The sequence below is a fragment of the Mirounga angustirostris genome, unplaced genomic scaffold (genome assembly GCF_029215605.1).
Source record: "Mirounga angustirostris isolate CCGP_5_RB_7025 unplaced genomic scaffold, mMirAng1.0.hap1 SCAF_3, whole genome shotgun sequence".
Classification (NCBI taxonomy): domain Eukaryota; kingdom Metazoa; phylum Chordata; class Mammalia; order Carnivora; family Phocidae; genus Mirounga; species Mirounga angustirostris.
Genome location: NW_026991711.1, coordinates 94821454 through 94849105, shown reverse-complemented (window position 1 = coordinate 94849105; position 27652 = coordinate 94821454). Strand labels below are relative to the sequence as shown.

The window sequence follows — 27652 nt, the reverse complement described above, 5'->3', positions numbered from 1 at the left end:
CATCCTTAGGTCTGGGCTCAAACATAGCTTCCCAGGGTCCCAGGAAAGCCCTCCCAGGGTTGCAGACCAGGTCAGGGTCCCTCGCTGCATAATTACACAGAGCCGCACACCACACTCAACTCATCTCATTCCCATTTTACAATAATTTGTGATTATTTGATTAACCCCTCCCTCATCAACCAGTCATAACAGCTGTAGCAGAGACTGTCCATCTTGCTCACTGACAGAGCGTGATTTTGTTCAAGGTGCCACACACACAGCTAAAAAATCTCCATCTCCAGCCTCAGGTGCAGCCAGAGGTGGCCATGCAGTCCAGTTCTGGCCAGCGAAGAATGAGCAGAAGTCACCTGGAGAGCTTCAGGACTTCCTAGTGTATCTCACCCTTTCTTCTGGTGACTCTCCTCTTCCTGCCAGAAACAGGTACTCTCACCTCCTGCCTGGAGGTATGGCAGCCTTTTTATGACCATGAGGCAAACAGCACACACTAAGCAGAAAGACAGAAGGAATCTGGGATCTGGTGACACCCTGGAACTTTGCACCAGTTCTGGACTTTCTGTAATGTGCAAAAAAAAAGTCAACTCCTATTTGGTGAAGCTAGCCTACCACGCTTCTGCTACATGTGGAAAAATACATCCCTCAGTGATTAGAGAGGAGTCTGTGGTCCTTTTTTCTCACCATTGTATTCTCTGCTCTCACCAGTCCCACCTCATAACAGTAAGTGCTATATTTTGTGAATGAATGCTTGTAATTTCACACCAACTCCATAAAAAACATTTGGCAACTGAGACCCAGAGTCGTTAAGTAACTTGTTCAAGGTCACACAGTCTGTCTAATTTATTTACTTATTTTTATTTTATTTTTGAGACAGAGAGAGTGAGGTGGGGGAGGGGAGGTACAGAGGGAGAGGGAGAGAGAGAATGTTAAACAGATTCCCTGCTGAGCATGGAGATGATACGGGGCTCGGTGCAGGGCTTGATCTCACAACCCTGAGATTATGACCTGAGCCAAAATCAAGAGTTGGATGTTTAACCGACTGAGCCACCCAGGCGCCCCCAGTCTGTCTAATCTAAAAGCCTAGGCCCCTCTCCTCCACTCCCCTCCTCTTCCTCTTTCCTTGTAAACAATAAGGTAAAATTCACATAACAGAGATGGAGGCTGCCTTCCCTTTTAGCTCACAGCACATTCCACCGTCATTGCCACCAGTAGTCAGGCGCCATGTGAAGGTGAAGTGGGAAAGACAGAGAGAGGAGGAGGAGGCTGAGGCAGAGGAGATGAGAGGAGGGAAAAAGCATTGTACAGCAGGCAGAGCCACCGGGGCACAGCCGAGTTCTAGGGAGTGTCTGTGCCACCTGCTGCTAGACAAGGGGAGGAGTCCCTGACCCAGCCATGGTGCACAGTGAGAAACTGGATAACCAACAGATCAAAAATTTCAAGAACAAAGGCCATGACTTGGAGGGAAGACTTTCGCAAAAGGGTATATGTGGCCTTTACGTCAGCAAACTGCATAACCTAGATGAAATGGGTAAGTTCCTAGAAACACACAACCTACTGAGACAAGCATGAACAGATAGAAAATCTGAGCAGACCTCTAATTAATAAAGAGATTGAGTCAATAATAAAAAATTTCCATTTCCCAACAAAGAAAAGTCCAGATGGCTTTGCTGATGAATTCTGCCAAACATTTAGAGAAAAATTAACACCGATCCTCCTCAAACACTTCCAAAAGAGGGAAAAAGGGGAATAACTTCAAAATCATTCTATGAGGCCCCTGTTATCTTGCTACCAAAGCCAGATAAAGACATTACAAGAAAACTACAGACCAATATCCTTGATGAACATTAATGCAAAAATCTTAAACAAAATACCAGGAAACTGAATTGAATAGCATAATCCATTAAAAGGACTATATACTATGACCAAGTGGGATCTATCCCTGCAATGCAAGGATGGCTCAACATATGAAAATCGGTCAATGTAATATACTACATTCACAGAATACAGAACAAAAACCACATGATCATTTCAATTGATGTAGAAAAAGCATGTGACAAGGTTCAGCCCTCTTTCATGATAGAAACACTTAACAAACTAGGAATAGAAGGAAACTGTCTCAACATAACAAAAGCCATATGTGACGAGCCCACAGTGAATTTCACACTCATTGGTGAAAGACAGAAAGCTTTTCCTGTAAGATCAAGAACAAGACAAGGATGCCTGCTATCACCACATGTATTCAGAGTAGTACTGGAAGTCTTAACCATAGCAATTAGGCAAGAAAAGGAAATAAAAGGCATCCAAATTGGAAAGGAAGAAGTAAAATGATCTCTGTTCACAGACAACATAATCTTGTATGTAAAAAATCCTAAACATTCCACAAAAAAACCTGTTGAACTAATAAATGGACTCAGCAAAGTTGCAAGATAGATACAAAGTCAACACATAAAAATCAGTTGTATTCCTATACACTAATGAGGAGCAATCTGAAAAGGAAAGTAAGAAATGAATCAATTTACAATAGCATAAAAAAAAAAACACTTAGGAATAGACCCAACCAATGAGGTTAAAGACTCGCATGCTGAAAGTGACAAAATGTTGCTGAAAGAAATTAAAGACACAAATAAATGGAAAGACATCCTGTGTTCATGATCAGATGATTTAATATTGTTAAGATGTTGATACTACCCAAAGCAATCTCTAGATTCAAAGCAATCCCTTCAAAACCCCAATGGCGTTATTTGCAGAAATAGAGAAACCTATCCTAAAATTCATACGGAATCTCAAGGGACCTGGAAACAGCCAAATCAATCTTGAAAGAACAAAGTTGGAAGTATCACACTTTCAGATTTCAAAACTTACTACAAAGCTACAGTAATCAAAACAGTGTGGCACTGGCAGAAAGACAGACATATAGACCAATGGAAAAGAATAGAGAACCCAGAAATAAACCCTCATATATATGGTCAAAGGATTTTTGACAAGGGTGCCATAACCATTCAGTGGAAAAAAGTTTTTCAACCAATGCTGTTGGAAAAACTGGATATCCACATGTGAAAAAATGAAGCTGGACCACATATAAAAATTTCCTCAAAATGGACAAAGGACATAAATGTAAGAACTAAAACTCTAAAAATCTTTGTATAAAACATATGGAAAGAGGGCGCCTGGGTGGCTCAGTTGGTTAAGCGACTGCCTTCGGCTCAGGTCATGATCCTGGAGTCCCGGGATCGAGTCCCGCATTGGGCTCCCTGCTCGGCAGGGAGTCTGCTTCTCCCTCTGGCCCTCCCCCCTCTCATGTGCTCTCTCTCTCTCTCATTCTGTCTCAAATAAATAAATAAAATCTTTAAAAAAAAATAAAAATAAAAAAATAAGACATATGGAAAGAGCTTCGTGAGATTCAACTTAGCAATGATTTATTGGATATGACCTCAAAAGCACAGAAAGCAAAAGTAAAAAATAGATGCAGTGAACTATATCAAACTTAAAAACTTCTGTTCATCAAAGTACACAATCAACAGAATGAAAAGGCAACCTACATAATGGGAGAGATTATTTACAAGTTGTAGAGCTAATCAGGGGTTAAGACCAAGAATATATAAAGAACTCCTATAATTCAACAGCAAAAGAGCCAAACAACCCTATTTTTAAATGAACAAAGGACTTGAATAGACACTTCTCCAAAGAAGACATACAAATGACCAACAAGCTCATGAAAAGATGCTCAACATTCATCACTCATTATCAGGGAAATGCAGATCAAAACCACAATGAGATACCACCTCACACCCATTAGGATGGCAACTATCAAAAAAACCCCAATAAAGTAGCAAGTGTTGGTGAAGATGTGGAGAAATTAGAACTCATGTGCACTGCTGGTGAGAATGTGAAATAGGACAGCCACTATGGAAAAAAACAGTATGCCAGACCCTGAAAAAATTAAAAATAGAATTACCATATAATCCTTCAATTTCATTCCCAGGTATATACCCAAAAGAATTGAAAGCAGAGACTTGAAGAGATATTTGCCCACCCATGTTCATAGCAGCATTATTCACAGTAGATAAAAGGTGGAAACAAGTCAAGTGTTCTTTCATGAATGAACAGATAAACAAAATGTGGAAGTTCTGCTATATGCTGCAACATTGATGAATCTTGAGGACATTATGCTAAGTGAAATAAGCCAATCACAAAAAGACAAACACTGTATGATTTCAGTTATATGTGGTATCTAGAATAGTCAAATTCATAGATAGTAGAATGGTGGTTGCCAGAGGATAGGGGAAGGGAGAAAAAGGGGCTGGTTTGGTTTTTTGTTTGTTTGCTCTTTAATAGGCTCCGCACTGGGCTTGAACTCACGACCCTGAGATCAAGACCTGAGCTGAGATCAAGATTGGAACACTTAACCAACTGAGCCACCCAGGCGCCCCAAGGGAGTTGTTGTTTTAACGAATATAAAGAGTTTTAGAGACTAGATGCCCAACAAGGTGAATGTCCTTAACACTACTGCATTGTACCTCCAGAATACTTAAGGTAAATTTTATGTTAGGCGATTTTTACTAAAATTCAAATTTCTCAAATTCAAAAATGATTACGATAGCACATTTTATGTTATACGTATTTTACCACAGTTAAAAAGAAAAAAAAAACCCACTGACAACATCAAATGGTGGCAAGGATGTGGACCAACAAGCACTCTCATTCATTGTCACGGAGTGCAAAATTGCATGGCTACTTTGGAAGACGGTTTGGCAGTTTCTCACAAAACTTATGAACATACTCTTACCGTATGATCCAGCGATCAAGCTCTTTGGTATTTTATCCAAATGAGTTGAAAACTTCTGCCCACGCATAGCAGCTTTATTTATAATTATCAAAATCTGGAAGCGACCAAAATGTCCTTCAGCAGTAAGTGAATGGGTAAACTGTGCTACATCCAGACAATGGAATATTATTCTGCTCTAAGAAGAAATGTGTTATCAAGCCATGAAAAGAAATGGAGAAAACCATAAATGCATATTACTAAGTGATGGGAGCCAATCTGAAAAGGGTACATATTGTATGATTCCACCTATATGAGGTTCTAGAAAAGGCAAAACTATGGAGACAGTAAAAAGGTCAGTGGTTGCCAAGGGTTGGGGGAGAGAGAGGGATGAATAGGTAGAGCACAGAGGATCTTTAGGGCACAGAAACTACTCTGTCCAATACTATGATGGTGGACACATGTCATTATACATTTGTCAAAACCCACAGAATGTACACCCAAGAGTGAACCCAAATGTAAACTATGGACGTTGGATGGTAACATTGTATCAATGCAGATTCATCAATTATAACAAGTGTATCACTCTGTTATAGGTTGTTCATGAGGGAGGAGGCTGTGTTTGGGTGGGGAGCAGAGAGTATATGGGAACTCTGCATTTTCTGCTCCATTTTGCAGTAAATTGCTCTAAAAATAAAGTCTATTTAAAAATTCATATAACAGGGGCGCCTGGGTGGCTCAGTTGGTTAAGCGACTGCCTTCGGCTCAGGTCATGATCCTGGAGTCCCGGGATCGAGTCCCGCATCGGGCTCCCTGCTCGGCGGGGAGTCTGCTTCTCCCTCTGACCCTCCTCCCTCTCATGCTCTCTGTCTCTCATTCTCTCTGTCTCAAATAAATAAATAAAATCTTTAAAAAAAAATTCATATAACATACAATTAGCCCTTATCCATTCTAAAGTGTACGATTCAGTGGAATTTGGGACAGTCACTGTTAACACACACCCATCACCTCTATCTGGATCTAAGATATTTTCACCACCACCAAAAGGGAACCGCTAAGAATTACTCCTCATTCTCCCTCCCCTTGGCCCCTGGCAGCTACCAATCTAATTTCTCTCTGTATGGATTTGCCTGATCTGGACATTTCATATAAATGGAATCATACCATACATGGCCTTTTGTAACTGGCTTCCTTCACTTAACATGTTTTCAAGATTCATCCATGTTGTAGCATGTTCAGTACTTCATTTCTTTTTAAGACTGAATAATGTTCCATTGTGTGTATAGACCACATTTCCTTATCCATACATCAGTTGATGGACACTTGGGCTGTTTCTGCCTCTTGGCTATTCAGACTAGCGGCTCTATGAATATATGTGTACAAGTCTTTGTTTGAATACCTGTAATAGATTCTTTTCTTAATGCTACACACCTCCTTACCTTTAGATGGGGAAAGTTAAAAAGCAGAATAGAAATAAAATTAACATTTCAGTATCAAATGTTTAAAAAAATTTTTTAAAGACTTTATTTATTTATTTGACAGAGAGAGAGAGATCACAAGTACGCAGACAGGCAGGCAGGTAGAGGGAGAGGGAGAAGCAGGCTCCCTGCTGAGCACGGAGCCCGACGTGGGGCTCCATCCCAGGACCCTGGGATGATGACCTGAGCCGAAGGCAGATGCTTAACTGACTGAGCCACCCAGGTGCCCCTTCAATATCAAATTAATGGTATTTTTCAATGATTAATAATAATGTTTAAATGAATAATATTTAAGAATCATCAGTATTTAACACACTTTATCTCATGCATCATTATAAACCCAAAGTAGACATTGTCACCTCCATCGTGTACATCAAGAAACCAAGGCTCAGCAGGTTAAATAACTTGTCCATGGTTACACAGCCAGTGAGTGGGAGCCAATGTTGGACCCCAGGTTTTTCTGACCCCTCGCTGCCTCTTTGACTACCTCACTTATCAAACTGGCAGAGGAGGTGAGAGAATGGATAGGAGGTACACTGCCTTGACTAGGAATTCTCACCAAACTCTTACCTTGGTGAAGTCATTATGCAGAAGTTGGTGGTATGAAAACACAGACTGTATTTACGAGCCCAGAGAAACGGTGAGTGGTGATGATCTGGCTTTTTGAGTGTGTGTCAACTGCTCGTTGGGATCATTCCAGATCCTCCCCCCAGGTGATTATCTGAATGAATAGAGCTAGTCCAGCCCCCTACATCCCCAACCCATCGAGCCTCCCTTACCCCAGTGGGACTGGACACTATCCACGTCCAAGCGTGGACTGAAGTGAGCCACATACCTGGGGCTGGCTGCTCCGTGCCCAGGTCTCCTGGCTTCTCTTTGGAGAGTTCCTGTAGGCACTGGTCCCGTTCCTCCCGCAGCACCTGCAGCACATCACACAGTCCGGGGAGAGTGCCCACCTGCAAGTCCAAAACCCAGAATGCTCATCGCGGCCTCTAACTCCAGGGTACCACAAAAAGACTTTCTGTGAGCAACAGTGGGGCCAGACAGTGGGGATTCAACATGAGGAAGGCAAAATCTGTGCCAGCAAGGATTGGATGCAGCCACTCCTGGGAGAGAATTCAGACCACAGCTGGGACAGCCAGGAGGCTCAAACAATCTGTAGCTTGTCCACTGCAAATCTTGCTCTGAAGTTTACCAAGACTCCCGAGCCCAGTGAGTTACTTGCTTTCTGGGCACCTTACTATTATTAGTCTGTAGGACTTCATTTATTCCAACAGTGTTTTTTTCTCAGGTTTGGCAAGCTTGGTTTTGGTTGGAAGGTCTTTGAAAGCTCCTCTTAACCATCTCCAAGCTCCCCAGAAGAGCGTCTATGTCCACCCCAGCCAAACAGCGATGGACAGAGGAGTTAGACAGGAAGGATTAGCACACAATCCTGGCTTCCTAGCTCTTCCTAGAGTAGACTTCCTGAGCATGGCTCGTTTCTTTTATTTGTGCCTGACACATGATAAATATGTGAGTGATTGGTGAATGAATGAATGAGTGAGTGAATGAATGAATGAGTGAATTAACAACTGAAAAGATCAATGAATTGGACTCCTACTTTACTTCCTACAGAGTATGGAATTTTAATATTAGAGTTTTTTCACATACATTATTACCTTATTTAATCCTCAAAATAACCCTGTAAAGAGACCCAGAAAAGGAAACTGAAGCCCATAGTGGTTAGGGCATGTGACCAAGGTCCGACACCCAGCGTTCTCAGTTTCAGAGATCAACCTTCCAAGAGGTCAAGGGCCAGGTTTTATAACCTCTTGTCAACCCTGCACTAATGCTTTGTAGGTGGAAATGTCAACATAATGGAGCAGGAGGAGAAGTGTCTGGGGACAAGGCCATGCTCCAAAATGGTGCAAATCAACAAAACTCTGGGCCAGAGAAGGGCAGCTAAGGTAGTACTGCATTCCAAAGATTCCAAAGGCAAACATAAATGATCTGATTATCTCTTAAGTTTGGATCTTCCACACCCTTCACTAACGCTGTCAGGGAGTATCTATCCACAGGCTGCCTGGGTGGCTCAGTCGGTTAAGCATCCAACACTTGATTTTGGCTCAGGTCATGATCTCAGAGCCCTGTGTTAGTCTCCGTGCTGAGCATGGAGTCTGCATGAGATTCTCTCTCTCTCCCTCTGCCCACACCCCCCACCCCCACTCACACACTCTCTCTCTCTCAAAAAAAAAAAAAAAAAAAATATATATATATATATATCAGCTGTCAGCAACTGCCTCTTCTCCCCGACTCTCTGATACCATGAGACTGGGTCTGTGATCCCCAGGAAACACACACATCACACCCCCTGGCCCAGAGCCTGTGATCAGCCGCAACAGAGCTGCTGCAGGAATGCCTGTACCCACCCAGCATTAAAATCATACTATGCTCGGGGCGCCTGGGTGGCTCAGTTGGTTAAGCGACTGCCTTCGGCTCAGGTCATGATCCTGGAGTCCCAGGATTGAGTCCCGCATCGGGCTCCCTGCTCAGCAAGGGGTCTGCTTCTCCCTCTGACCCTCTTCCCTCTTGTGCTGTCTCATTCTCTCTCTCAAATAAATAAATAAAATCTTAAAAAAAAAAAAATCATACTATGCTCGTTCCTTCCCCCATTCATCTCCCCTAGTTTCCATCTAGCACCTGACAATATAGCTAATGACTTCATCACATTGCTTGTGATGACTCTTATATTTAGACTCTTATATTGAAACAAGCGGCTTCCCTAAGAATATAGTCACTGTTAGGAGAACCGGCATGCAGCCCCACATACTCGGGCCCTTGTCCCCTCGCGGGGCTCCGCCCAGTCCTTGCTGAAGCCCATCATCACCAGCACCCTCTGGCTTTTCGGCGGAGGCAGTAGAAGAGTTTCAGGGGAAAAATCCACCTACAGGTTGGCAAGCGGCCTGCAGTTTACCAAGGACCTCAAGTAGGCACACATTCGATTCAGTGCCACTTTGAAACTGACATTATCCTTAAAAAGGCAAGAAACTGCCAGAGATAGTGTGAACAGGTACAGTCTTTTAAGTGTTGTCATCATGTCTTGAGTGTCACAAAAATGTTCATACCCTTTGGCCGACTGACTTTCCTTCTAGGAATCCATCCCATATGTGGGAAAAGATTTAGATTTATACAGAAGGATTCTGTATACGCTTAATAGAAACAAAGAGGGCGCCTGGGGAGCTCAGTTGGTTAAGTGACTGCCTTCGGCTCGGGTCATGATCCTGGAGTCTCGGAATCCCTGCTTGGTGGGGAGCCTGCTTCTCCCTCTGACCCTCCCTCCTCTCATGCTCTCTTTCTCTCTTTCTCTCTTTCAAATGGATAAAATCTTAAAAAAAAGAAAAAAAAAAGAAACAAAGAGACTTCTGCTTTCAGGAAGATGTAACACATGTATGTTTTCCCTCTCACTCCTGTTAAGTACAAGAAACCCTGGACATTATATACAAAACAAGCATCAGAAGATTCTGGAAGGTGGAGAGAAGGCAAAGTGGCTAAAGACCTCATGACTCAACAAGTGGTGAGTTCCCTGAAGTTTCTTTTCTCCTTGTATATCCCATTACGGAGCTGCAGAAGTTAGCAATAAGGAAATGCAGCCAGATGCAGACCAAAACAAAGCCCCCAATAAAAGCCTGCTCTCTCAAGCCAAGGACCAGGAAAGAGGGAATGTAGCAAGACAGAAAACGTACAGACAACAACTGCCCTACAACAGCCAAACACCACAGAAAAAACTGTGGTCAACTGGGGAGCCAGGACTTCCGCCTTCCCCGGGCTGTGACATGGGTCCCCAACCTCCAGGCCAGGACGGTGTCAGATGGCCAAGTAGGAAGTTGGCACGTTCATCCCTGCTGTGTGCTAACAAAGATCCCCCCCAGCCCATGATGTCAGTGGAGACTGGACTTCCACTCCAATCCAGAAGTAACAAGGTGCTCCTCCATCTCCCCGCTGGGGTGGTGTCACAGGTGCTGAAGGCAAAGAATCCTATACTCAGTAAAAGATTATCTCCAGAAATGAAAGGGAAATCAAGACATTCTCAAGTGATAAGGAAAGCTAAAAGAATTTGTTGCTAGCACCCTACCCTAAAAGAATGGCTAAAGAAAGTTCTCTAAACATGGAAGGCGCCTAGTGGGCACTCAGGACTTTCACCATCGCCAGTGGTGATGAGACCCTACCCACTGCTGTGTTATAAGACCATGTGGGGAGCTGATATTCCCACCCCTCCCGCAGCAGTAAGGGGAGATCATCTCTTCTTTGCCAGCATCAAGTAAGGCAGAGTGGGCTAGCTGGACATCTACTTAAACCTGGCAGAAAGGAGGCAGCCCCCACCCCCTTCCCCTATCAGGAAAAGCCAACTGAGAGAGGCTTAAATAAGACGCAGTCTTACAGCAATACAAAATGTCCTGCTTTCAATCCAAGATCACTCACCATATTAAGAACCAGGAAGCCATCACACTGAAAGAAAAGAGGTGATTCATTGATGCCAACACTGAGGTGACAGGGATCTGGAACGATCTGACAAAGATTGTTAAGCAGCCATCATAAAAATGTTTCAGTGAGCAATTATAAGTATACTTGAAACAAATGTAGAGATACAAACCTCAGCAAAAAGAGAAAGTCTCAGCAAAGAAATAGAAGATGTAAAAAAAATCAAATGTAAATGTTACAACTGAAAAAGACAATAACTGAAGTAAAAAGCTCAGTGGAAGGGCTCAACAGAATGACAGTAGCATGGGGAAGGGGGGGGACAGAGGAAAGGGTCACTGAGCCAGAAGACAGGAGAGTAGAAATCATTCAATGTGAGCAACACAGAGAAAAAATAAACCAAAAATAAAAATGAACAGACTTTGGGGCTCCTGGCTGGCTTAGTCGGTAGAGCATATGACTCTTTATCTTGGGGTTGTGAGTTCAAGCCCCGTGTTAGAGCTTAAAATATTTTTTTATTTAAAAAAAAATAAGTGAGGCACCTGGGTGGCTCAGTTGTTAAGCGTCTGCCTTCAGCTCAGGTCATGATCCCAGGGTCCTGGGATCAAGCCCCACATCGGGCTCCCTGCTCCGCAGGGAGCCTGCTTCTCCCTCTCCCACTCCCCCTGCTTGTGTTCCTGCTCTTGCTATCTCTCTCTCTGTCAAATAAATAAATAAAATCTTTAAAATAAAAAAATTAGAAGTAAAATTAAAAAATTAAATAATCCACAGATAAATAAATAAAAACAAAAAATGAACAGACTTGGGGCACCTGGGTGGCTCAATTGGTTAAGCGCCTGCCTTCAGCTCACATCATGATCCCGGAGTCCTGGGTTCGAGTCCCACATCGGGCTCCCAGCTCAGTGGGCCTCTGACCCTCTCCCCTCTCATGCTGTTTCTCTCTCTCTCTCTCAAATAAATAAGTAAATAAAATCTTTAAAAAAAAAAACAAAAAACAGACTCTCAGGGTTATACGTGACAACAGAAGCACAATCCATAAAAGGAAAGCTGGATAAATTGGACTTCATAAAAATTAAAAACACTTTTGCTTCATGAAAAACCATATTAAGAGGATGAAAAGACAAGTTACAGACTGGGAGAAAATATTTGCAGTTACATATTCAAGAAAGGACTAGTATCTAGAATTTATAAAGAACATTCAAAACTCAACAGTAAATGAACAAAAAATCTAGTTAGAACATAGATAAAAGACATGAAGAGACATTTCACAGGCAATATAGAGATGGCAAATAAGAACGTGAAATTATTAGCTATTAAGTGAATGCAAACTGAAACCACAATGTGTTATCACTGTATTCCTATCATAAGAGCTAAAATTAAAAAATAGTAACAATAGATGTTGGTGAGGTTGTGGAGACACTAGATCACTCATACATTGCTGGTGGGAATGTAAAATAGTATGGCCACTCTGGAAAACAGGTTCACAGTGCTTTTACAAAAGCTGAACATGCAACTATTATATGACCCAGCAATTGCACTCCTAGGCCTTTATGCCAGAGAAATGAAAATTTATATTCATGCAAAAACCTGTACGTGAATATTTATAGCAGCTTTATTCATAACAGCCCCAGACTGAGACAATCCAGATGTCTTCCAATGGGTGAATGATTAAACAAACGATGGTGCATCCATACTGTGAAACTCCACTCAGCAATAAAAAGGAACAAACTTTTGATACATGTGCCAACCTAGATGAATCTCCAGGGAAGTACGCCGAATGCAAAATGCCAATCCCAAAAGGTTACATAAGGTACTGTATGATTCTATCTGTGTAACTCTTGAAATGACAAAGCTATAGAAATAGAGAACAGATTAGCGGTTGCAGAAATTAAGGAAGGGGTAGGAGCAGGAGGGAAGTGGCCGTGACTGACAGGGCACCTTGAAAGACCCTGGGGGTCATAAAAATGTTCTGTATCTGAACGGTATCAGTGTCGATGCTGGGGTTTTAATACTATAGTACTACCTGTTTTAGGTAGTTTTGCAAGATTTTATCCCTGGGAGAAACTGACAAAAGGCTATGGAGGTGGGGATCTTTCTGTATTATTTCTTACGGTCTATGATTATCTCAAAATTAAAAGTATAAATCTTAAAAAGAGACAATTTAAATATCCGAGGGAACACTCAGCTAACATTCAACATGATATATACTATAATCCTGAAATTACATTCAATGTGATAGTTTCAGCCATTATCCGTGATAGTTCAGAAGACTATTCAGCAGTACAGACTATTACTGGTGACACCATGATATTCAATGAGAAGAGCGTGACACAAAGTTGTATACACAGTATGATTGTAAGGATGTACAATGTACCATATTTTCAGAGGAAAATCTGGAAAAGAATACATGAAAGTATTATGAAAATTATATGAAACTTTAAAAATAATATGTAAATATATAGAGGAAGGTAGATACTTCATTCTATGTCTCTGTTCCCATTCCTACCTCCAGTTATAACCTCTCTGGAAGACACTGCTCTTTGTCTCCTTAATAATTATTCTTCTCTTCCTCTACTGCAATCAGAATTTAAAGATTTATTTATTATTTATTTATTTATTTATTTATTTATTTATTTATTTATTTATTTGAAAGAGAGAGAGAGCATAAGGGGGGAAAGGTCAGAGGGAGAAGCAGACTCCCCGCCGAGCAGGGAGCCCGATGTGGGACTCGATCCCGGGACTCCAGGATCATGACCTGAGCCGAAGGCAGTCGCTTAACCAACTGAGCCACCCAGGCGCCCTACTGCAATCAGAATTTAACTGGGCATATGGTTGCCCATCTGGAGACTAGAGTTTCCAGTTTCCCTACAACTAATGCATGCCCACGTGACTAGGTTCTAGCAATGGGTTAGAACAAAAGACACATGTGCAAATGCTATCTTATGCCCTTAAAAGGAAAGAAACCTGCCTCCCTCTTTCATGTGTGGATATGGTGATCACCCATATTCAATCATGGGGATGAGGGCAACACTTCAGGCTTGACTCTCCTCCCAGATTCAGAGGACAAAATTCATCCTGGACTGCACTTGTGAATGTCCACATTCCACTGCATCCTTTTGGTATTACTAGAGACAACATAACTCAACAGACTTAGGAGGTTTACTGTCAAGGACAGGGAAAGAGGCATTATCGTAATTAGAATTATTGGTCTCAGTCGCTATAGGAGTTTATACATATGACTTCATGGTGGGTGGAGTATACTTCTTTGCCTTGGGCTTGGCCATGTGACTGGTCCCTGGGATATTAGGTAGATCTGATATGAAGAAAAGCTTGAAATATGTTTGCACAGCTGTGCTTGCTCTCTTGCATTTCTGCCACCTGGGGTATCCTGCTGGTCTTGGAAGAATGAATAACACACCAACAGCAGACTTGAACCTGACCTGGGGGCTGGAGCCGAGCCAGCTGAACCTGGCCTGGATCAATCAAACCCTAGCTCACTTGCAAACAAAGAGGGAAATAAACACTGATCGCTGTATGCCACGGAGTTGTCTGATTGTTACGCAGCATAGCTGAACGACACAGGGTAGGAAAGAGATTCTAGGGCGGCGCCAACGTATACCATTTAGGCAGTGAAGTTTCCCCCAAAAGGTGGCGATTTGCATCTGGGGGATTCAAGAAAAGAGTACTCCCAAAGAGGGGACTCTTAAGAAAAATGGAGCAAGGTTAGAAATGTAGAGGACACCTGCGCTGGGAACATCGCTCCAAGTTCAACTTTCTTGGCGTTTTTCCCTTAGACTGCAGGAAAAAAATAATAATCAGAGGACAGTTTAGCTTTTTCTTCTTATCCTACATTTCTTTTTTTTTGAATTGGAGTAAAATATACATAAGATAAAATTTAGCATTTTAACCATGTTTAAACGTACAATTCAGTGGCATTAAGTACATTGGCAATGTTGTGCAACCATCATCACTATTTCCAGAACTTTTTCTTTTTTTTTTTTTAAAGATTTTATTTATTTATTTGAAAGAGAGAGAATGAGAGAGAGCAAGCACATGAGAGGGGGGAGGGTCAGAGGGAGAAGCAGACTCCCTGCCGAGCAGGGAGCCCGATGCGGGACTCGATCCAGGGACTCCAGGATCATGACCTGAGCCGAAGGCAGTCGCTTAACCAACTGAGCCACCCAGGCGCCCTCCAGAACTTTTTCAACATCACACCAGAAACTCTGTACCCATTAAGCAATAACTACCCATTTCCCTCCTTCTGTAGCCTCTGATGACTTCTAGTCTACTTTCTGACTCTCCAAATCTGCCTATTCTCGGTATTTCATGTAAGTGGAATCATACGCTATTTTTTCTATGTCTGGCTTACTTCACTTAGTATGTTTTGAAGATTCATCCACATTGTAGCATCTATCAGAATTTCCTTCCTTTGTCAGGCTGAATAATATTCCATTCTGTGTATACACCATGTTTTGTCCTTCCATTCATCTGTTGATGGATACTCGTGTTGCTTCCCCCTCTAGGCTATTGTAAATAATGCTGCAATGAACGTGGGGGTGCAGATATCTGAGTCCCTGCTTTTGATTCTTTTGGGTGTATACCCAGAGACAGAACTGCTGAATCACGTGGTAATTCTATGTTTACTTTTTTAGGAACCACCAAATGGTTTTCCACAGCAGCTGTACCATTTTACATTCCCACTAGCAATGCACAAGGGTTCTGTTATCTCCACATCCTCATCAACACTTGTTATTTTTTATTTTACTTTATATATTTTTAAAGATTTTATTTATTTATTTATTTATTTATTTATTTATTATTTGAGAGAGAAACGAGGAGGAGCAGAGGGGGAGGAAGAGAGAAGGGAAAGAATATGAAGCAGACTCCCCACAGATTGTGGAGCCCAACATGGGGCTCGATCTCACTATGCTGAGATCATGACCTGAGCTGAAATCAAGAGTCAGAGGTTTAACCAACCGAGCCACCCAGGTGCCCCTATTTTACTTTGTATGTTTTTAAAGTAGGCACACCCAATGTGGGGCTCGAACTCAGGACCCTGAAATCAAGAGTCGCACATTCTACCGACTGAGCCAGCCAGGATCCCCTGTTTTTGTATTTTGTTTTAATAACAGCCATCTTGATGGGTGTGAAGTGGCTCATTCCACATTTCTATTTCCCTTGATCCTTCCATTAGAATGTAAGAAACCAAAATAATTTTGTGTTGTGGTGGCTTGCCAGCAGCAGCATTCTGCTGAAAGGACTGAGCCCATGGCTCCATATGGTGACCAGCAATTAAGAAAAGGGGCCCTTCCAGGGGCGCCTGGGTGGCTCAGTCGTTAAGCGTCTGCCTTCAGCTCAGGTCATGATCCCAGGGCCTGGGATTGAGCCCCGCATCGGACTCCCTGTTCAGTGGGACGTCTTCTTCTCCCTCTCCCATTCCCCCTGCTTGTGTTCCCTCTCTTGCTGTGTCTCTCTCTGTCAAATAAATAAATAAAATCTTAAAAAAAAAATGGGGACCCTTCGGGGTGCTGGGAGAGGCTGGGAGGAGTGTATTCAATGGAGCAACCACCCAGTAGGAGCATTGGAGAGAGAATAAATGGGAAACAAGCCCTCTTGTGATCTAAATTAACCTAGAGAAGGGAAGAAGCTGCATGTATATTTATGTGTATATTTCTATATAATTATTAAACATAATTTTACTTAAAATTCACAGGCAAGGGGCACCTGGGTGGCTCAGTCAGTTAACTGTCCAACTCTTCTTGGTTTCGGCTCAGTTCACGATCTCGGGGTCATGAGATCGAGCCCAAAGTCCGGCTCTGCGCTCTTCACTGAGTCTGCTTGGGATTCTCTCTCCCTCTTCCTTTGCCCTTCCCCACTGTGCTCTCTCTGTCCCTCTCAAAAATAAATAAATAAAATCTTTATAAATAAATAAATGAATGAATACATACATACATACATACATAAAATTCACAGGAGAAACAGACAAATGAAGATGAAAGAACTGCTAACATTGTTCTCAAAACAAGAGCTATTAGTCCTTAGAAGTTACCTTTAAACAGTTAAAAAATTTGTATTTGTGTATATGTGGTTTTTTTTTTTTTTACTTGTACGAGTGCCAAGGAATTTGTCATGAAAAATAGCAGTTTCCTTCCCTAATCTTTATCTACTTTCCAGAGGCAACCATTTCAACTCTTTGTAGCTGTTCATTTTTGTTTTTAATCTCCATATTGTTTTTAAGATTTTTTTAAAGTAATCTCTACACCCAACGTGGGGCTCAAACTCACAACCCCAAGATCAAGAGTCGCATGCTTCTCTGACTGAGCCAGCCAGGCACCCCTCCATATTTAAATATTATATTCCTATACTGCTATTTCTTGGCTTATTAATCTGAGACACTATTTAAAACTCTCTGTTACGGAAGATAAAGATTTAGATGTTTTTAAATCTCCCTACATATACTTCTGTCCCCCATATAAACATATACTTCTCTTGATTTAATTTTTAGTTAAATGAATGGTCTATATTTATAATGTCTTGTTTTGACTGTGAAATATCATTCACCGCTAAGTCTAGCCATGTAAAATGATTACGTCTCCTCTCGTACATATTGTTTTTCCTGACGTTAATAATTAATTTGTTTTTCTCATTTGATTAGTGTTCTATGTACATATGGCTAATTTTTCCAAGTGCTCCAACAGCTCCGAGAGACATCTATCAACAGTGGTATTTGTTTTACTTCTGGAGACCTCCCTGCCGGTCCTCCTTCCTCTAGCTCCAATCTGGGCCTGATGCCTGGCTGTGGTTTGGGGTACCTCTCCCCAACTCTTCTGACTAGACTTCACTTTCATAGATTCCACATCTTTTTCCTTGCTTCACTTCCTTGTTTTGCAGAAGCACATTCTCTAGTCACTTCCTATGAAAGCGTATGTGGGAGATAAACTTTGAAATCTCTGCAGGAGTGAAAAAGCTTCTATTAATTTGATAATTAATCAAATTTGGGCAGAGAATTCTGGGTTGAAAAGAAATTTCCTTCCATATTTTGAAGGCATTTCTCCTTCTCTCTTCCAATATCTATAAGAAATCCAACTGTACTTCCAAACCTTTTGTATGTGACTTTTGTTTTCTCTGTAGAAATACTCAGGATTTTTCTTGTTTTTTTTTTAAAGATTTTTATTTATTTATTTATTTGACAGAGAGAGAGATAGCGAGAGAGGGAACACAAACAGGGCGAGTGGGAGAGGGAGAAGCAGGCTTCCCGCCGAGCAGGGAGCTTGATGCGGGGCTCGATCCCAAGACCCTGGGATCACGACCTGAGCCAAAGGCAGACGCTTAACAACTGAGCCACCCAGGCGCCCCAGGATTTTTCTTGTTTTTAGTTGCTTTTAAATTCCTTGCAGAAATGTTTTTTTTATTCATTCATTAGATACTCTGGGGACATTTCTATCTGAAGATTTGTGTTCTTCATGTCTGGGAATTTTTTAAATGTTATGTGATTTATTTTACTACTTCCTCCCTTCATCTTCTCTATTCTGTCTTCCTAGAATTCATATTATTTGAATAATGGACAACCCAGATGGACCCTCTAGTCTTTTCACCTTCCTCTACTCTTCTACCATTGTGTCACTTGACATCACCTGTTGAGTTTCCTAATAAATGTTTTGTCATCATACACTTAATTTCCAGGCAGCCTTTCTTATTCTCTGGTGATTCCTTTTGTCCAGCAGCCTCTTTCCCAGACTCTTTCTTCTTAGATCTGGCATGCTTTTTTTTTTTTTTTTTTTTAAGATTTATTTATTTATTTGAAGAGACAGAGCACGAGGAGGGGGAGCGAGAAAGGGAGAGGGAGAGAGAGAATCCTCAGGCAGACTCCCTGTTGAGCATGGAGACGGACACAGGGCTGAATCCCAGGACCCTGAGATCATGACCTGAGCTGAAATCAAGAGTCAGACGCTTAACCGCCTGAGCCACCCAGGTGCCCCTAGATCTTTTTAAAGAACTGTATTTCAGGACATTAACTGTAATCCTGTGACCTTTTCTCCTCTCTGCATGGTGGATATTTCCTCTTTCCCTTCTGTTTGTTTGCTTTCACACTGGAGGCCTTCCTTAATGCCATATGTATATATATACATACATATATATATACACACACACATATATGTCATTGTATATAATATATGTATGTATGTATATTATGGAAGTATGATTGACACACACTGTTACATTAGTTTCAGGTGCACAATGTAATGATTCCACAAATCTGTACATTAATGCTATGCTCACCTCCAGTGTAGCTGCCATCAGTCGCCATACAACCCCATCACAATCCCATTGGCTAAGGTCCCTGTGCTGTGCTCAATGCCACAGTTAAGCTTGAAGCACTAATGGGGTCCTTAGAACCACCGTGGGCCTGAACAGTTTGTGGCCTTTGCTACACAATAAATCAGGCTGAGCGGGTCCCCACAGTCAGGATCTGTTTGTCCTCCTTGCTCGGAGCCTTTCCAGGGCGCTGCAGGCCAACCGGACACCCCTCTGCCCGGTGCGCACATGTAGGTTGGTATTTTTCCCACAATGCTACCCCTACTTCATTCGCTTTCCATTCCCAAAGATTTCTTGAAATCTCTGCTTCATTGTTGTATCATCTTGTTCCCTTTGACTTTGTGAGTTTGTACCCTTGTGATTCCTTTACTATCATGTTAAGGATGTTCCCAGGGACAGAGTAGATAAACGCCTGTGGTTATCTGCCATTTGAAACTGGATGTCCTAATGTAACATTCAAATATAATAGAAATATATATTTGGTGTTCATCTCTGGTTCCTGGCCTAGTGATCCTAAAACGCTTGTAATTTTCTGAGCATTAGGGGTGAGAAAGGCATCTTTTGTTATAATATCGGGTCTTACTCCTCAGTTCCTAATACAAGAGCTTCTAAGACCCTTGGGATCTCCAAAGTGATGAGTGACTTTGTATATGCTGATAAGACGACTGGTGGCTGGCGCCCCTAGATATCTGCAGGATGGGGGCTGGTCACCAGAAAGACCAACCATGGGGTGAGAGATTGGAACTTCCAGCTTCCCTTCTGACCACAGGAGATGGGAGGGAGGGCAGAGACTGAGTTAGTCACCAATGGTCAGTGATTTTGTCAATCATGCCTATGTAATGAAACCTACATAAATACCCTACACAAGAGGGTTTGGAGAGCATCCATGTTCCCCCTTCTTCACCCTCTGCATCTCTTTCACTTGCCTGTCCCTGAGTGGTATCCTTTATGATAAACCAGTAATGGCAAGTAAAGTACTTTCCTGAGTTCTGTGAGCTCTTCTAGCAAATTACCGAATGAAAGGAGGAGGTCATGGGAATCCCCGATGTACAGCAGCAGATCAGCCGGAAGTACGGGTGACCCACGTTCATGATTGGCATCTAAAGTAGAAGTGGTCTTGTGGACTGTGTCCTTAGCCCACAGGGTCTGTGCTGATTCCAGGTGGTTAGAGTCAAAACTGAATTGAATTTGATTTTTTTTTAAGATTTTATTTATTTATTTGAGAGAGAGAGCACGAGCCAGGGGAGGGGCAGAGAGAGAAGGAGAAGCAGGCTCCTCGCTGAGCAGGGGGCGTGTGACTTTTGTGACTTGGTCCTGGGGCTCAACCCTGGGACTCCCAGAATCATGGCCTGAGCCAAAGGCAGACACTTAGCCAACTGAGCCACCCAGGTGCCCCAGAACTGAATTGAATTTTACTTTTTTTTTTTTTTTAAGATTTTATTTATTTATTTGACAGAGAGAGAGATAGAGAGAGCAGGAACACAAGCAGGGGGAGTGGGAGAGGGAGAAGCAGGCTTCCTGCCGAGCAGGGAGCCCGATGCGGGGCTCGATCCCAGGACCCTGGGATCATGACCTGAGCCGAAGGCAGACGCTTAACGACTGAGCCACCCAGGCGCCCTGAATTGAATTTTAGAACACCCAGCTGGTGTCTGGCGAGTTTAATTGGTTGTCAATGTGAGGAAAAACCACATATATTTAGCACCGTAAGTGAAATATTTTGAGCAGAAAATCCCAAAATAGTTGGTACCAAGAATGGGATGCTGCTTCGTAGTAAAAATGGCATCTCGGACCAAAGTACACTTAAAAATATGTATTCCTCATAAGTTCACTAAGAGAGTACAAGAGAAAAGGATTTTACTAAATGGTACTTTTCTTTATTATTTAAGTTAACCAAACAAAAAGACACATTACATGACTTTCCTCTTCAGTTTCAGATTTTGAGTCCAGGCCATCTTTACATCTGGAGTTTTAAAAATATTGCTGCAATCATGTCAAACTTTAAAAAGAATACTGGCATCATGAAATTTTTCATATAACTTTTGTCTTTTGCTGGAATTTTAAGTTAACTTTCTTTTTTCTTGTTAATCACAAAATTCATAGGCCTTCACTTTATCCCTTGCATAGCATAGTTGCACTCCATGGTCCTGAATAGAGCAGCTCTGCCAAGGAGCCTCTGTGGAAGTGACTCAAGGAGTCTTTGACTTTCTGGACTAAATCCTCTGTTTCAGAACTGTGGAACTGATCTGCCCATTGCCATCCTGGGTAAATTACACTTTTTTGTATCCCATATTTTATTATTATTTTTTTAAGTAGGCTCCATAGCCAACATGGGTCTTGAACTCATAACCCTACGATCAAGAGTCACATGCTCTACCGACTGAGCCAGCCAGCACCCCTGTATCCCATATTTTAGATTCAGTTTTGGCTTTGCTGGGAATAACCTCTAGTAATTTTTTTTTTTTTAAGAAAGGCACTTAAGTTGTAATCTTTCTTAGACTGTGTATCTAGTAGTGTCTCTGTACAAGTATCACTCTTTGATACTTCAGCACTGACCTTGGCCCCCAGTCATGGCTGGCCCACTACAGGGTACAAGTTCATACTTGTTGCTTCATGATTGTGTGATTAGCTTCCACTGTCCCATTCTTTGGGGTATTTTCTCAGATGGTAGACATATTTTGAGGTGTCTGCTCAACCTATTAGGCAACAACTCTTCTCTGGGAAGACCCCTTCACCCTTAGGTGTGTGGTGAAGTCCCATTTCAATGATCAGACCTTTGGAGAAAACCTAACCGAGATTGGGACAATGTGCTTTCCTCTCTTGGATATTTGGTATTGTAAGGGGGAGTAAGGTCAATCTCTCCCATTCCTAAAGCATGTACTCTTGGAAAGCTATGGGGCAGCATATTCTGTCCTTCAGAAAGCAACAGAAAACTTCAGTCTGCAGAGAGAGAGAATAATTAAGCAAAATAAGAGAAGAAAGATGTCAAGAGAGAGTTCTACTAGTTTAACTTTGGACTCTTGAATCTGAAAAGGTAAAATCTGGGAGGAGATAAAGTGAAAATCTATTGGATTCCGAAGAAGGTGAAGAGACTCAACATCACTCTGCCAATCACACTTCATGATATAATCACTTGCCTGCCAACTTAGACTGGAAAAGAATTTTTTCAAGGGGGAAATAAAAGGAGACATGGTACTAGCTAGTTTATACAATGAGAACTAAGAAGAGGAAACTCATTACCAAATAACCAGTTCAAAATGCAAAATTTCATCAAATACTTATTGGGCACCTACTCTATGCCAAGCAATTGATTCATCACTGAGGACACGAAGGTGAATGGGACATAGTTCCTGCTCTTGAAGCTCATGGCTTGAGGGGTCCGGAGAGGCCATAGCTGAAGTACACAACGAAGGAAGCAGCCAGATCATAATGGACCAAGAGTGGAGGCAGGGGACCCGCCCTCCAGGAGGTGGCTCCACGGCTTCGGGAAGAAGTGAGAGTCATTGGACCCAGAACAGCAACACCAGAACATCCCATAAAGAATAGGGCCCAATGTGACAGTGAACAGGCAGATTATGCAGCAGCAGGCCGTGGACTGAATGTTGGGGTGAGGGCAGGGGACAGTGTGACTCCCACGAGGCTGGTTTGGGTGCCTCCATAGTTTCAAGAACAGGAAAAACAAGGAAAAGAGAAGAGAAGAAGGCTTAGGAGCTGGGGTAAGATGAGTTTGGAAGGCTGGATTTATGATGAGGTAGGACTGCTGAGGAAGATCACACAGTAAGAGTGAGCAGAGTGAGGAGAGCAAGGACAAGCCTGGACAAGAGATCCTTACAGGACTGAGAAGATGGAGGGCAAATGGCGATCAGAAGCCCGTAAAGAGCAGAAGCCAACGGAGTGGGGAGTGGAAAGGAGGGAGGGTCCCGCACGGGATACCTCGAGAGGCAGGGGTCCCATGCCCGCTTTGCCCAAGACAGTCAGGTGTATGCCTGCCATCTCGACATCATTACAGACAACCTCCCGTCTCTCTCATAAATCATGTGGTCCCTCTAGGTCGGACCAGGGCCAAAAAGGATGTAATGAAGACAACGAAATTAAGGTCACACAAGAGACTGATTTCAGCGGGTGGTGGGGTGGGAGCGGGCGGTGGCAGGCTAAGAAATCAGTGTAAGTGGAGGCAAGCATCATGGATGCTTCTTCCCAGAAGCTGGCCGTCAGGGGGCAGAGATGGAACAGCGCTTGGAAGGCCCAGAGTGCAGAGGGAGGGCTCTTTACCACCTGGTTGGATAGACTTGGGCAAGTTGACCAGCTGATGGGAAAAGACGGTTAGAGGAAAATGGCAAAGACTGGGCACGATGGCTTGGCTGTGTCCTCTCAGGATGGGAGTGCCCATGGATTTGGGTGGAAGGATTAGGAGCACAGGTGCAGGGACTGGCCACACCAGCTGGAGAAGTGCCTCTCTTCCACTCAGATGATGCTAGGGACTGAATGTCTGTGACACCCCCAAATTCCTATGTTGAAACCCTATCCGCCAGTGTGGCTGTATTTGGAGACAGGGCCTGGAGGGAGGTAACAAAGGTTAAACATGGTCATAAGGGTGGGCCCCTGATCTGATAGGATTAGTGTCCTTATAAGAAGAGACACCAGAGAGCTTGGGTAGTGATCCCAGAGTCCTGGGATCGAGCCCCGCGCTGGGCTCCCTGCTCGGTGGGAAGCCTGCTTCTCCCTCTCCCACTCCCCCTGCTTGTGTTCCTGCTCTCACTATCTCTCTCTCTCTCTGTCAAATAAATAAATAAAATCTTAAAAAAAAAAAGAGCCAGATGTTGGTCGGAGAAAGTTCATTCTCTGACTCTCAGGAAATAGGAGGCAAGCCTGTCTATTGAAAATGAAAGAGGGGTTGGTAAGATCAGGAACATAGACATCAGGGAGAGCCCACTGGTGAGGGATCGATGTCTGACATATGGGGATTCTGGAGAAGACAGGAAAACTTAGGAATGTTGGCAGCATGGTGGGCTGGGACTTCAGGACAAGGCCAAGCAGAGATGTCCCTTCCCTGAATGCTCCTTGGAATCTGCCGGACACAGAATATTGAGGCTGGCTGAGCCCCAGGATATTATTATTTTCTGGAGTCCACAGGAACACTGAGCAGCCCTCTGTTTGTAATGTAAGCAAGTAGATAGGATCTGAGTGTTGTGGATTTTACCTTGGGCTGCAGGTTGTCCCAATGCCCGAGTGAAGGTCAGTGGTGAGAAACCTCAGCTTACTAAGGGCAGGGAAGCAAGGATTAAGTCGGGGGACATTGGAGGGCGCCACCGTGGTGGTGGAACTCTAACCCTGGTTATGAAGTCTGGGCTGTCAAAGACGGGTGCCAGGAAGAGAGCTATGTGCTCCCTCCTTCCTGGACGTGGAGGAAGCCATAGGGCAGGGATAATGGGGACAGGGTGGAGAGAGGTGGGCTCCATGGGAGCGCAGAAAGGCGATGCCAAAGCTAAGAGAAGGAGCCCCCTAAGGAGTCTGGGAAGTGTACTGCCTGGTTGATTGATTTTGTGACCCCAAGCTCATCTCTGGCCCCTTTAATAAAACGCTGTGTGTAATTCAGTATTTGTTTTATGTTTTATAAAGCGATTAGATTAAACTGAAATTAATGTCACTTTGAGGCTCGGGAGAGCATTTTGCGACAGCCCCTTGGGTACCGGAAACCAGCGCAGGCCTCTTTCTGGGAGCAGATGCGGGTGCTGGTTAGGAATCCTGGGGTTGGGTCCTCACACCGTGTCTGGGTGGGTGGCCCTGACAAATGGCTTCACCTCTCTCTGAGCCTCTGCTCCTTCCTCTGCACAATGAGGGTTATGAGAATAAAGTCAGATGGTGCTGGCAAGGACTTGGCAGAGTATCTGGTGTGAAGTGAGTGCTCAGTAAAGGACACCTTTATCATCATCATCTTCGTTCACATTCATTTTAGAGATAGTAGCAATTTCAAAAGAAATCCACAAATATTTCCCCAGAAGATGAGAAGGTGATCTTTCAGGGATATAAAAAATCCCAGGGGCGCCTGTGTGGCTCAGTCATTAAGCATCTGCCTTCAGCTCAACTCATGATCCCAGGGTCCTGGGATCGAGCCCCACATCGGGCTCCTTGCTTAGCAGGGGGCCTGCTTCTCCCTCTCCCTCTGCCTTCCATTCCCCCTGCTTGTGTGTGCGCGCTCTCTCTCTCTCTCCCTCTGTCAGATAAATAAATAAAATCTTAAAAAAAAAAAAAAATCCCAGAGAGTCTCCTCTGAAGAGTTGTCAATAGCCAGCTCCTCAGGTGACCCTTGCAGGTCTTCCTAAAATTCTGCTCGCCCGGTTGCCACCGAGCTTGTCAGCCCCTGGAGGTGGTAGCACCATGTGCCAGACCCCCAAGCCAGGACCTTTTCTGTTTCTGAGCCATTCACTGAGATGGAAGGGAGAGAGGTGGGAGAGCAGGGAGGGAGGCTGGAGAAGATCAAGCCCATTCTCAGCACAAGTCGTTTTGTGTGCAAGTGGGTGTTCATCGGGGACCTTGGCTCCGATTCCTTGTCACCAAGCCCACTCCCCTGAATCCAACATGCAATTGACCCCTATTGTTAGTTCTGCTCATGCATTTCCCCTGAAACAGGACAACCTTTAAGGCAGTGGTTCTCGACCAGGGGCAGTTCTGCCCTCCCTGCCTCCCAGAGGACATCGGGTAATGTCTGGAGACATTTTTCTGTGGGCACAACGTGGACAGGTGCTCCTGGCTTCTAGTGGGTAAAGGCCAGGGATGGTGCTAGATGCACACAATGCACAGGACAGTCCCCCAAGACAAAGAATTCTGTGACTCCCCCTCTGTCCTCCGGATCCTCATTAGTACTTCCCTCTGGCTTCCTCCATGCCGGGGGAAGACCTAGCTCCCTTCCTGGCACCCCTTGCCGAAAGCCCAGATTTAATATCCGGGGTTACAGTGTCAAAGTTAAGAAACCCCACTTGAAGGAAAAGGCAACCCTCTCCACCCCACTTAACTCACTATGGTTATCGAGTTGGCAGTTTGCCAGATGCCACGGATTAAAAAGCCCTACCTTGAGTGACTGTTTTTCATTGGCTTGACACGGTTATGTACAATTTTATAAGCAAGGGTTACCTTCAAGATGTCATTGTTTATTACTTGGTGCTATACGAAAGTGCCATAGCTTACGACACTCCCTTTGGATGTCGTCACTTCATTCATTCACTCACTCACTCATTCACTCAACCAACACACACTCATTGAGCTCCTTCTTACACTGAGACAGGCTCTAGGGATAGAGGATGAATAAGATATCTCAAAGTGTGTGTATTGGGGAGGAGGAAGAGGACAGATGTGCTAGTGAATAATCTCAACATCCTTCCAGGTAGAAGTCCTCATGAGATTCATGGGGGTGGGATAGCAAAGGGGGGTGTGGTCCATGTTTCCTCTGGCGGTCTCAGAAAGCTGGCCCCTTCAGCCATCATCACTTTCTGGTTTCCATTTGCAAGGGACCCTCCTGACACTTCCCTATATGGAAAGGCAAGGGGGGAAGGTGGGTAGCAGTAATAAGCAGTTTGGCCTAATGATGCCCCATTAGGAAGACGCCTATGATCTCACACAATGCGGGGGCCCCATATAAATAAAAAATTGTTTGAATGCCCTTAAATTTCCAAATCAAATGTCCGACCACTCAGAGACAAAGAAACAGAAGGTAAGCAGGGTTTCAAAGCCTGGGAAATACTCCAAACAAAGTAGGTCAGTTCCATTCTTGTTTATTAAAGGAGTTCTTGCCAAGAAGTATGAGACCTCAGGTCTGGATAAGCCCATAAAATACCCAGAAGACCAAGACTTATACACAGGAAACCATCTTGTGATAATACAAGGCAGGACATGAGTGTATGAAAATGTCATGTAAAGACAAAGGACGTAAGGGAGAGCACCCTGGGTGACCGGGATCAAGCTATCTGGTTGCTAGTCCCAACTCTACAGCTAACTTGTTGATTTGGGGCAACTCTCTTTTCTCTGTGGGTCTCAGTTCGCTCATCTGTAAAATAAGGGAATTGGACCAGAGCATCATGAAGCAGCCTTCCAAGGCACACTGAAGACTCAAACCAAGTGAAAGCTCTCATTTCCCCCTCTGCTTATTCCTAACCTGGGGGCCCCTTGAGACTAAAAATGTAGGTTGAACCTCAGTCCTGAAGCCCAACCACCTGTTGATTTCTTTTGACAACCTCAGGGTTACTGCAAATACTTAAGAAGGAGGTGGGGAAGGTGATGAGGAAGAAGCTATTACCCCTCCCATCCCTGGGCACTGAATAACAGCACACCCAGAGGCTTTGAATTATCCCCAGGGTCCTGGGTGGCCCTTCCCCAAATTGGGGGTCCCGATTAGTGAGTGGGTACTATTGCTCTAGCACCTTCCAACCACCAGGCCCTGCCGCTGGTGAGAAGAGGCTCCAGGGTTACAAGGGAGCTGGGAACGAGAGTCCCAAATTCTACTTTTCCATACTACTGCTGCTAGAATGTCAAGGAGCTGCTGGATGGGCAGCTCCTGAGTGTCAACACTCCCATCAGCTCTGGGAGTGAAGGGTTTTCTTATAATCAAACAGGAGAGGACTACAAGAAGGCAAGGTCATTGGACACCTGGAAGGAC

General features: G+C 43.6%; 1 protein-coding gene across 1 annotated transcript in view; it reads right to left on the bottom strand.

Moving 5' to 3' along the window:
• The window catches only part of SCTR (secretin receptor), a 75384-nt gene that overhangs the window by 46745 nt on the left and 987 nt on the right, over positions 1–27652 (bottom strand). Inside the window, exons 3-4 of the mRNA XM_045868509.2 lie at positions 9044–9157; positions 7070–7190 (exon numbers count right to left, since the gene is read on the bottom strand). Of these exons, the coding sequence (XP_045724465.1) occupies positions 7070–7190; positions 9044–9157 (235 nt within the window). The remainder of the gene's footprint in view (positions 1–7069; positions 7191–9043; positions 9158–27652) is intronic.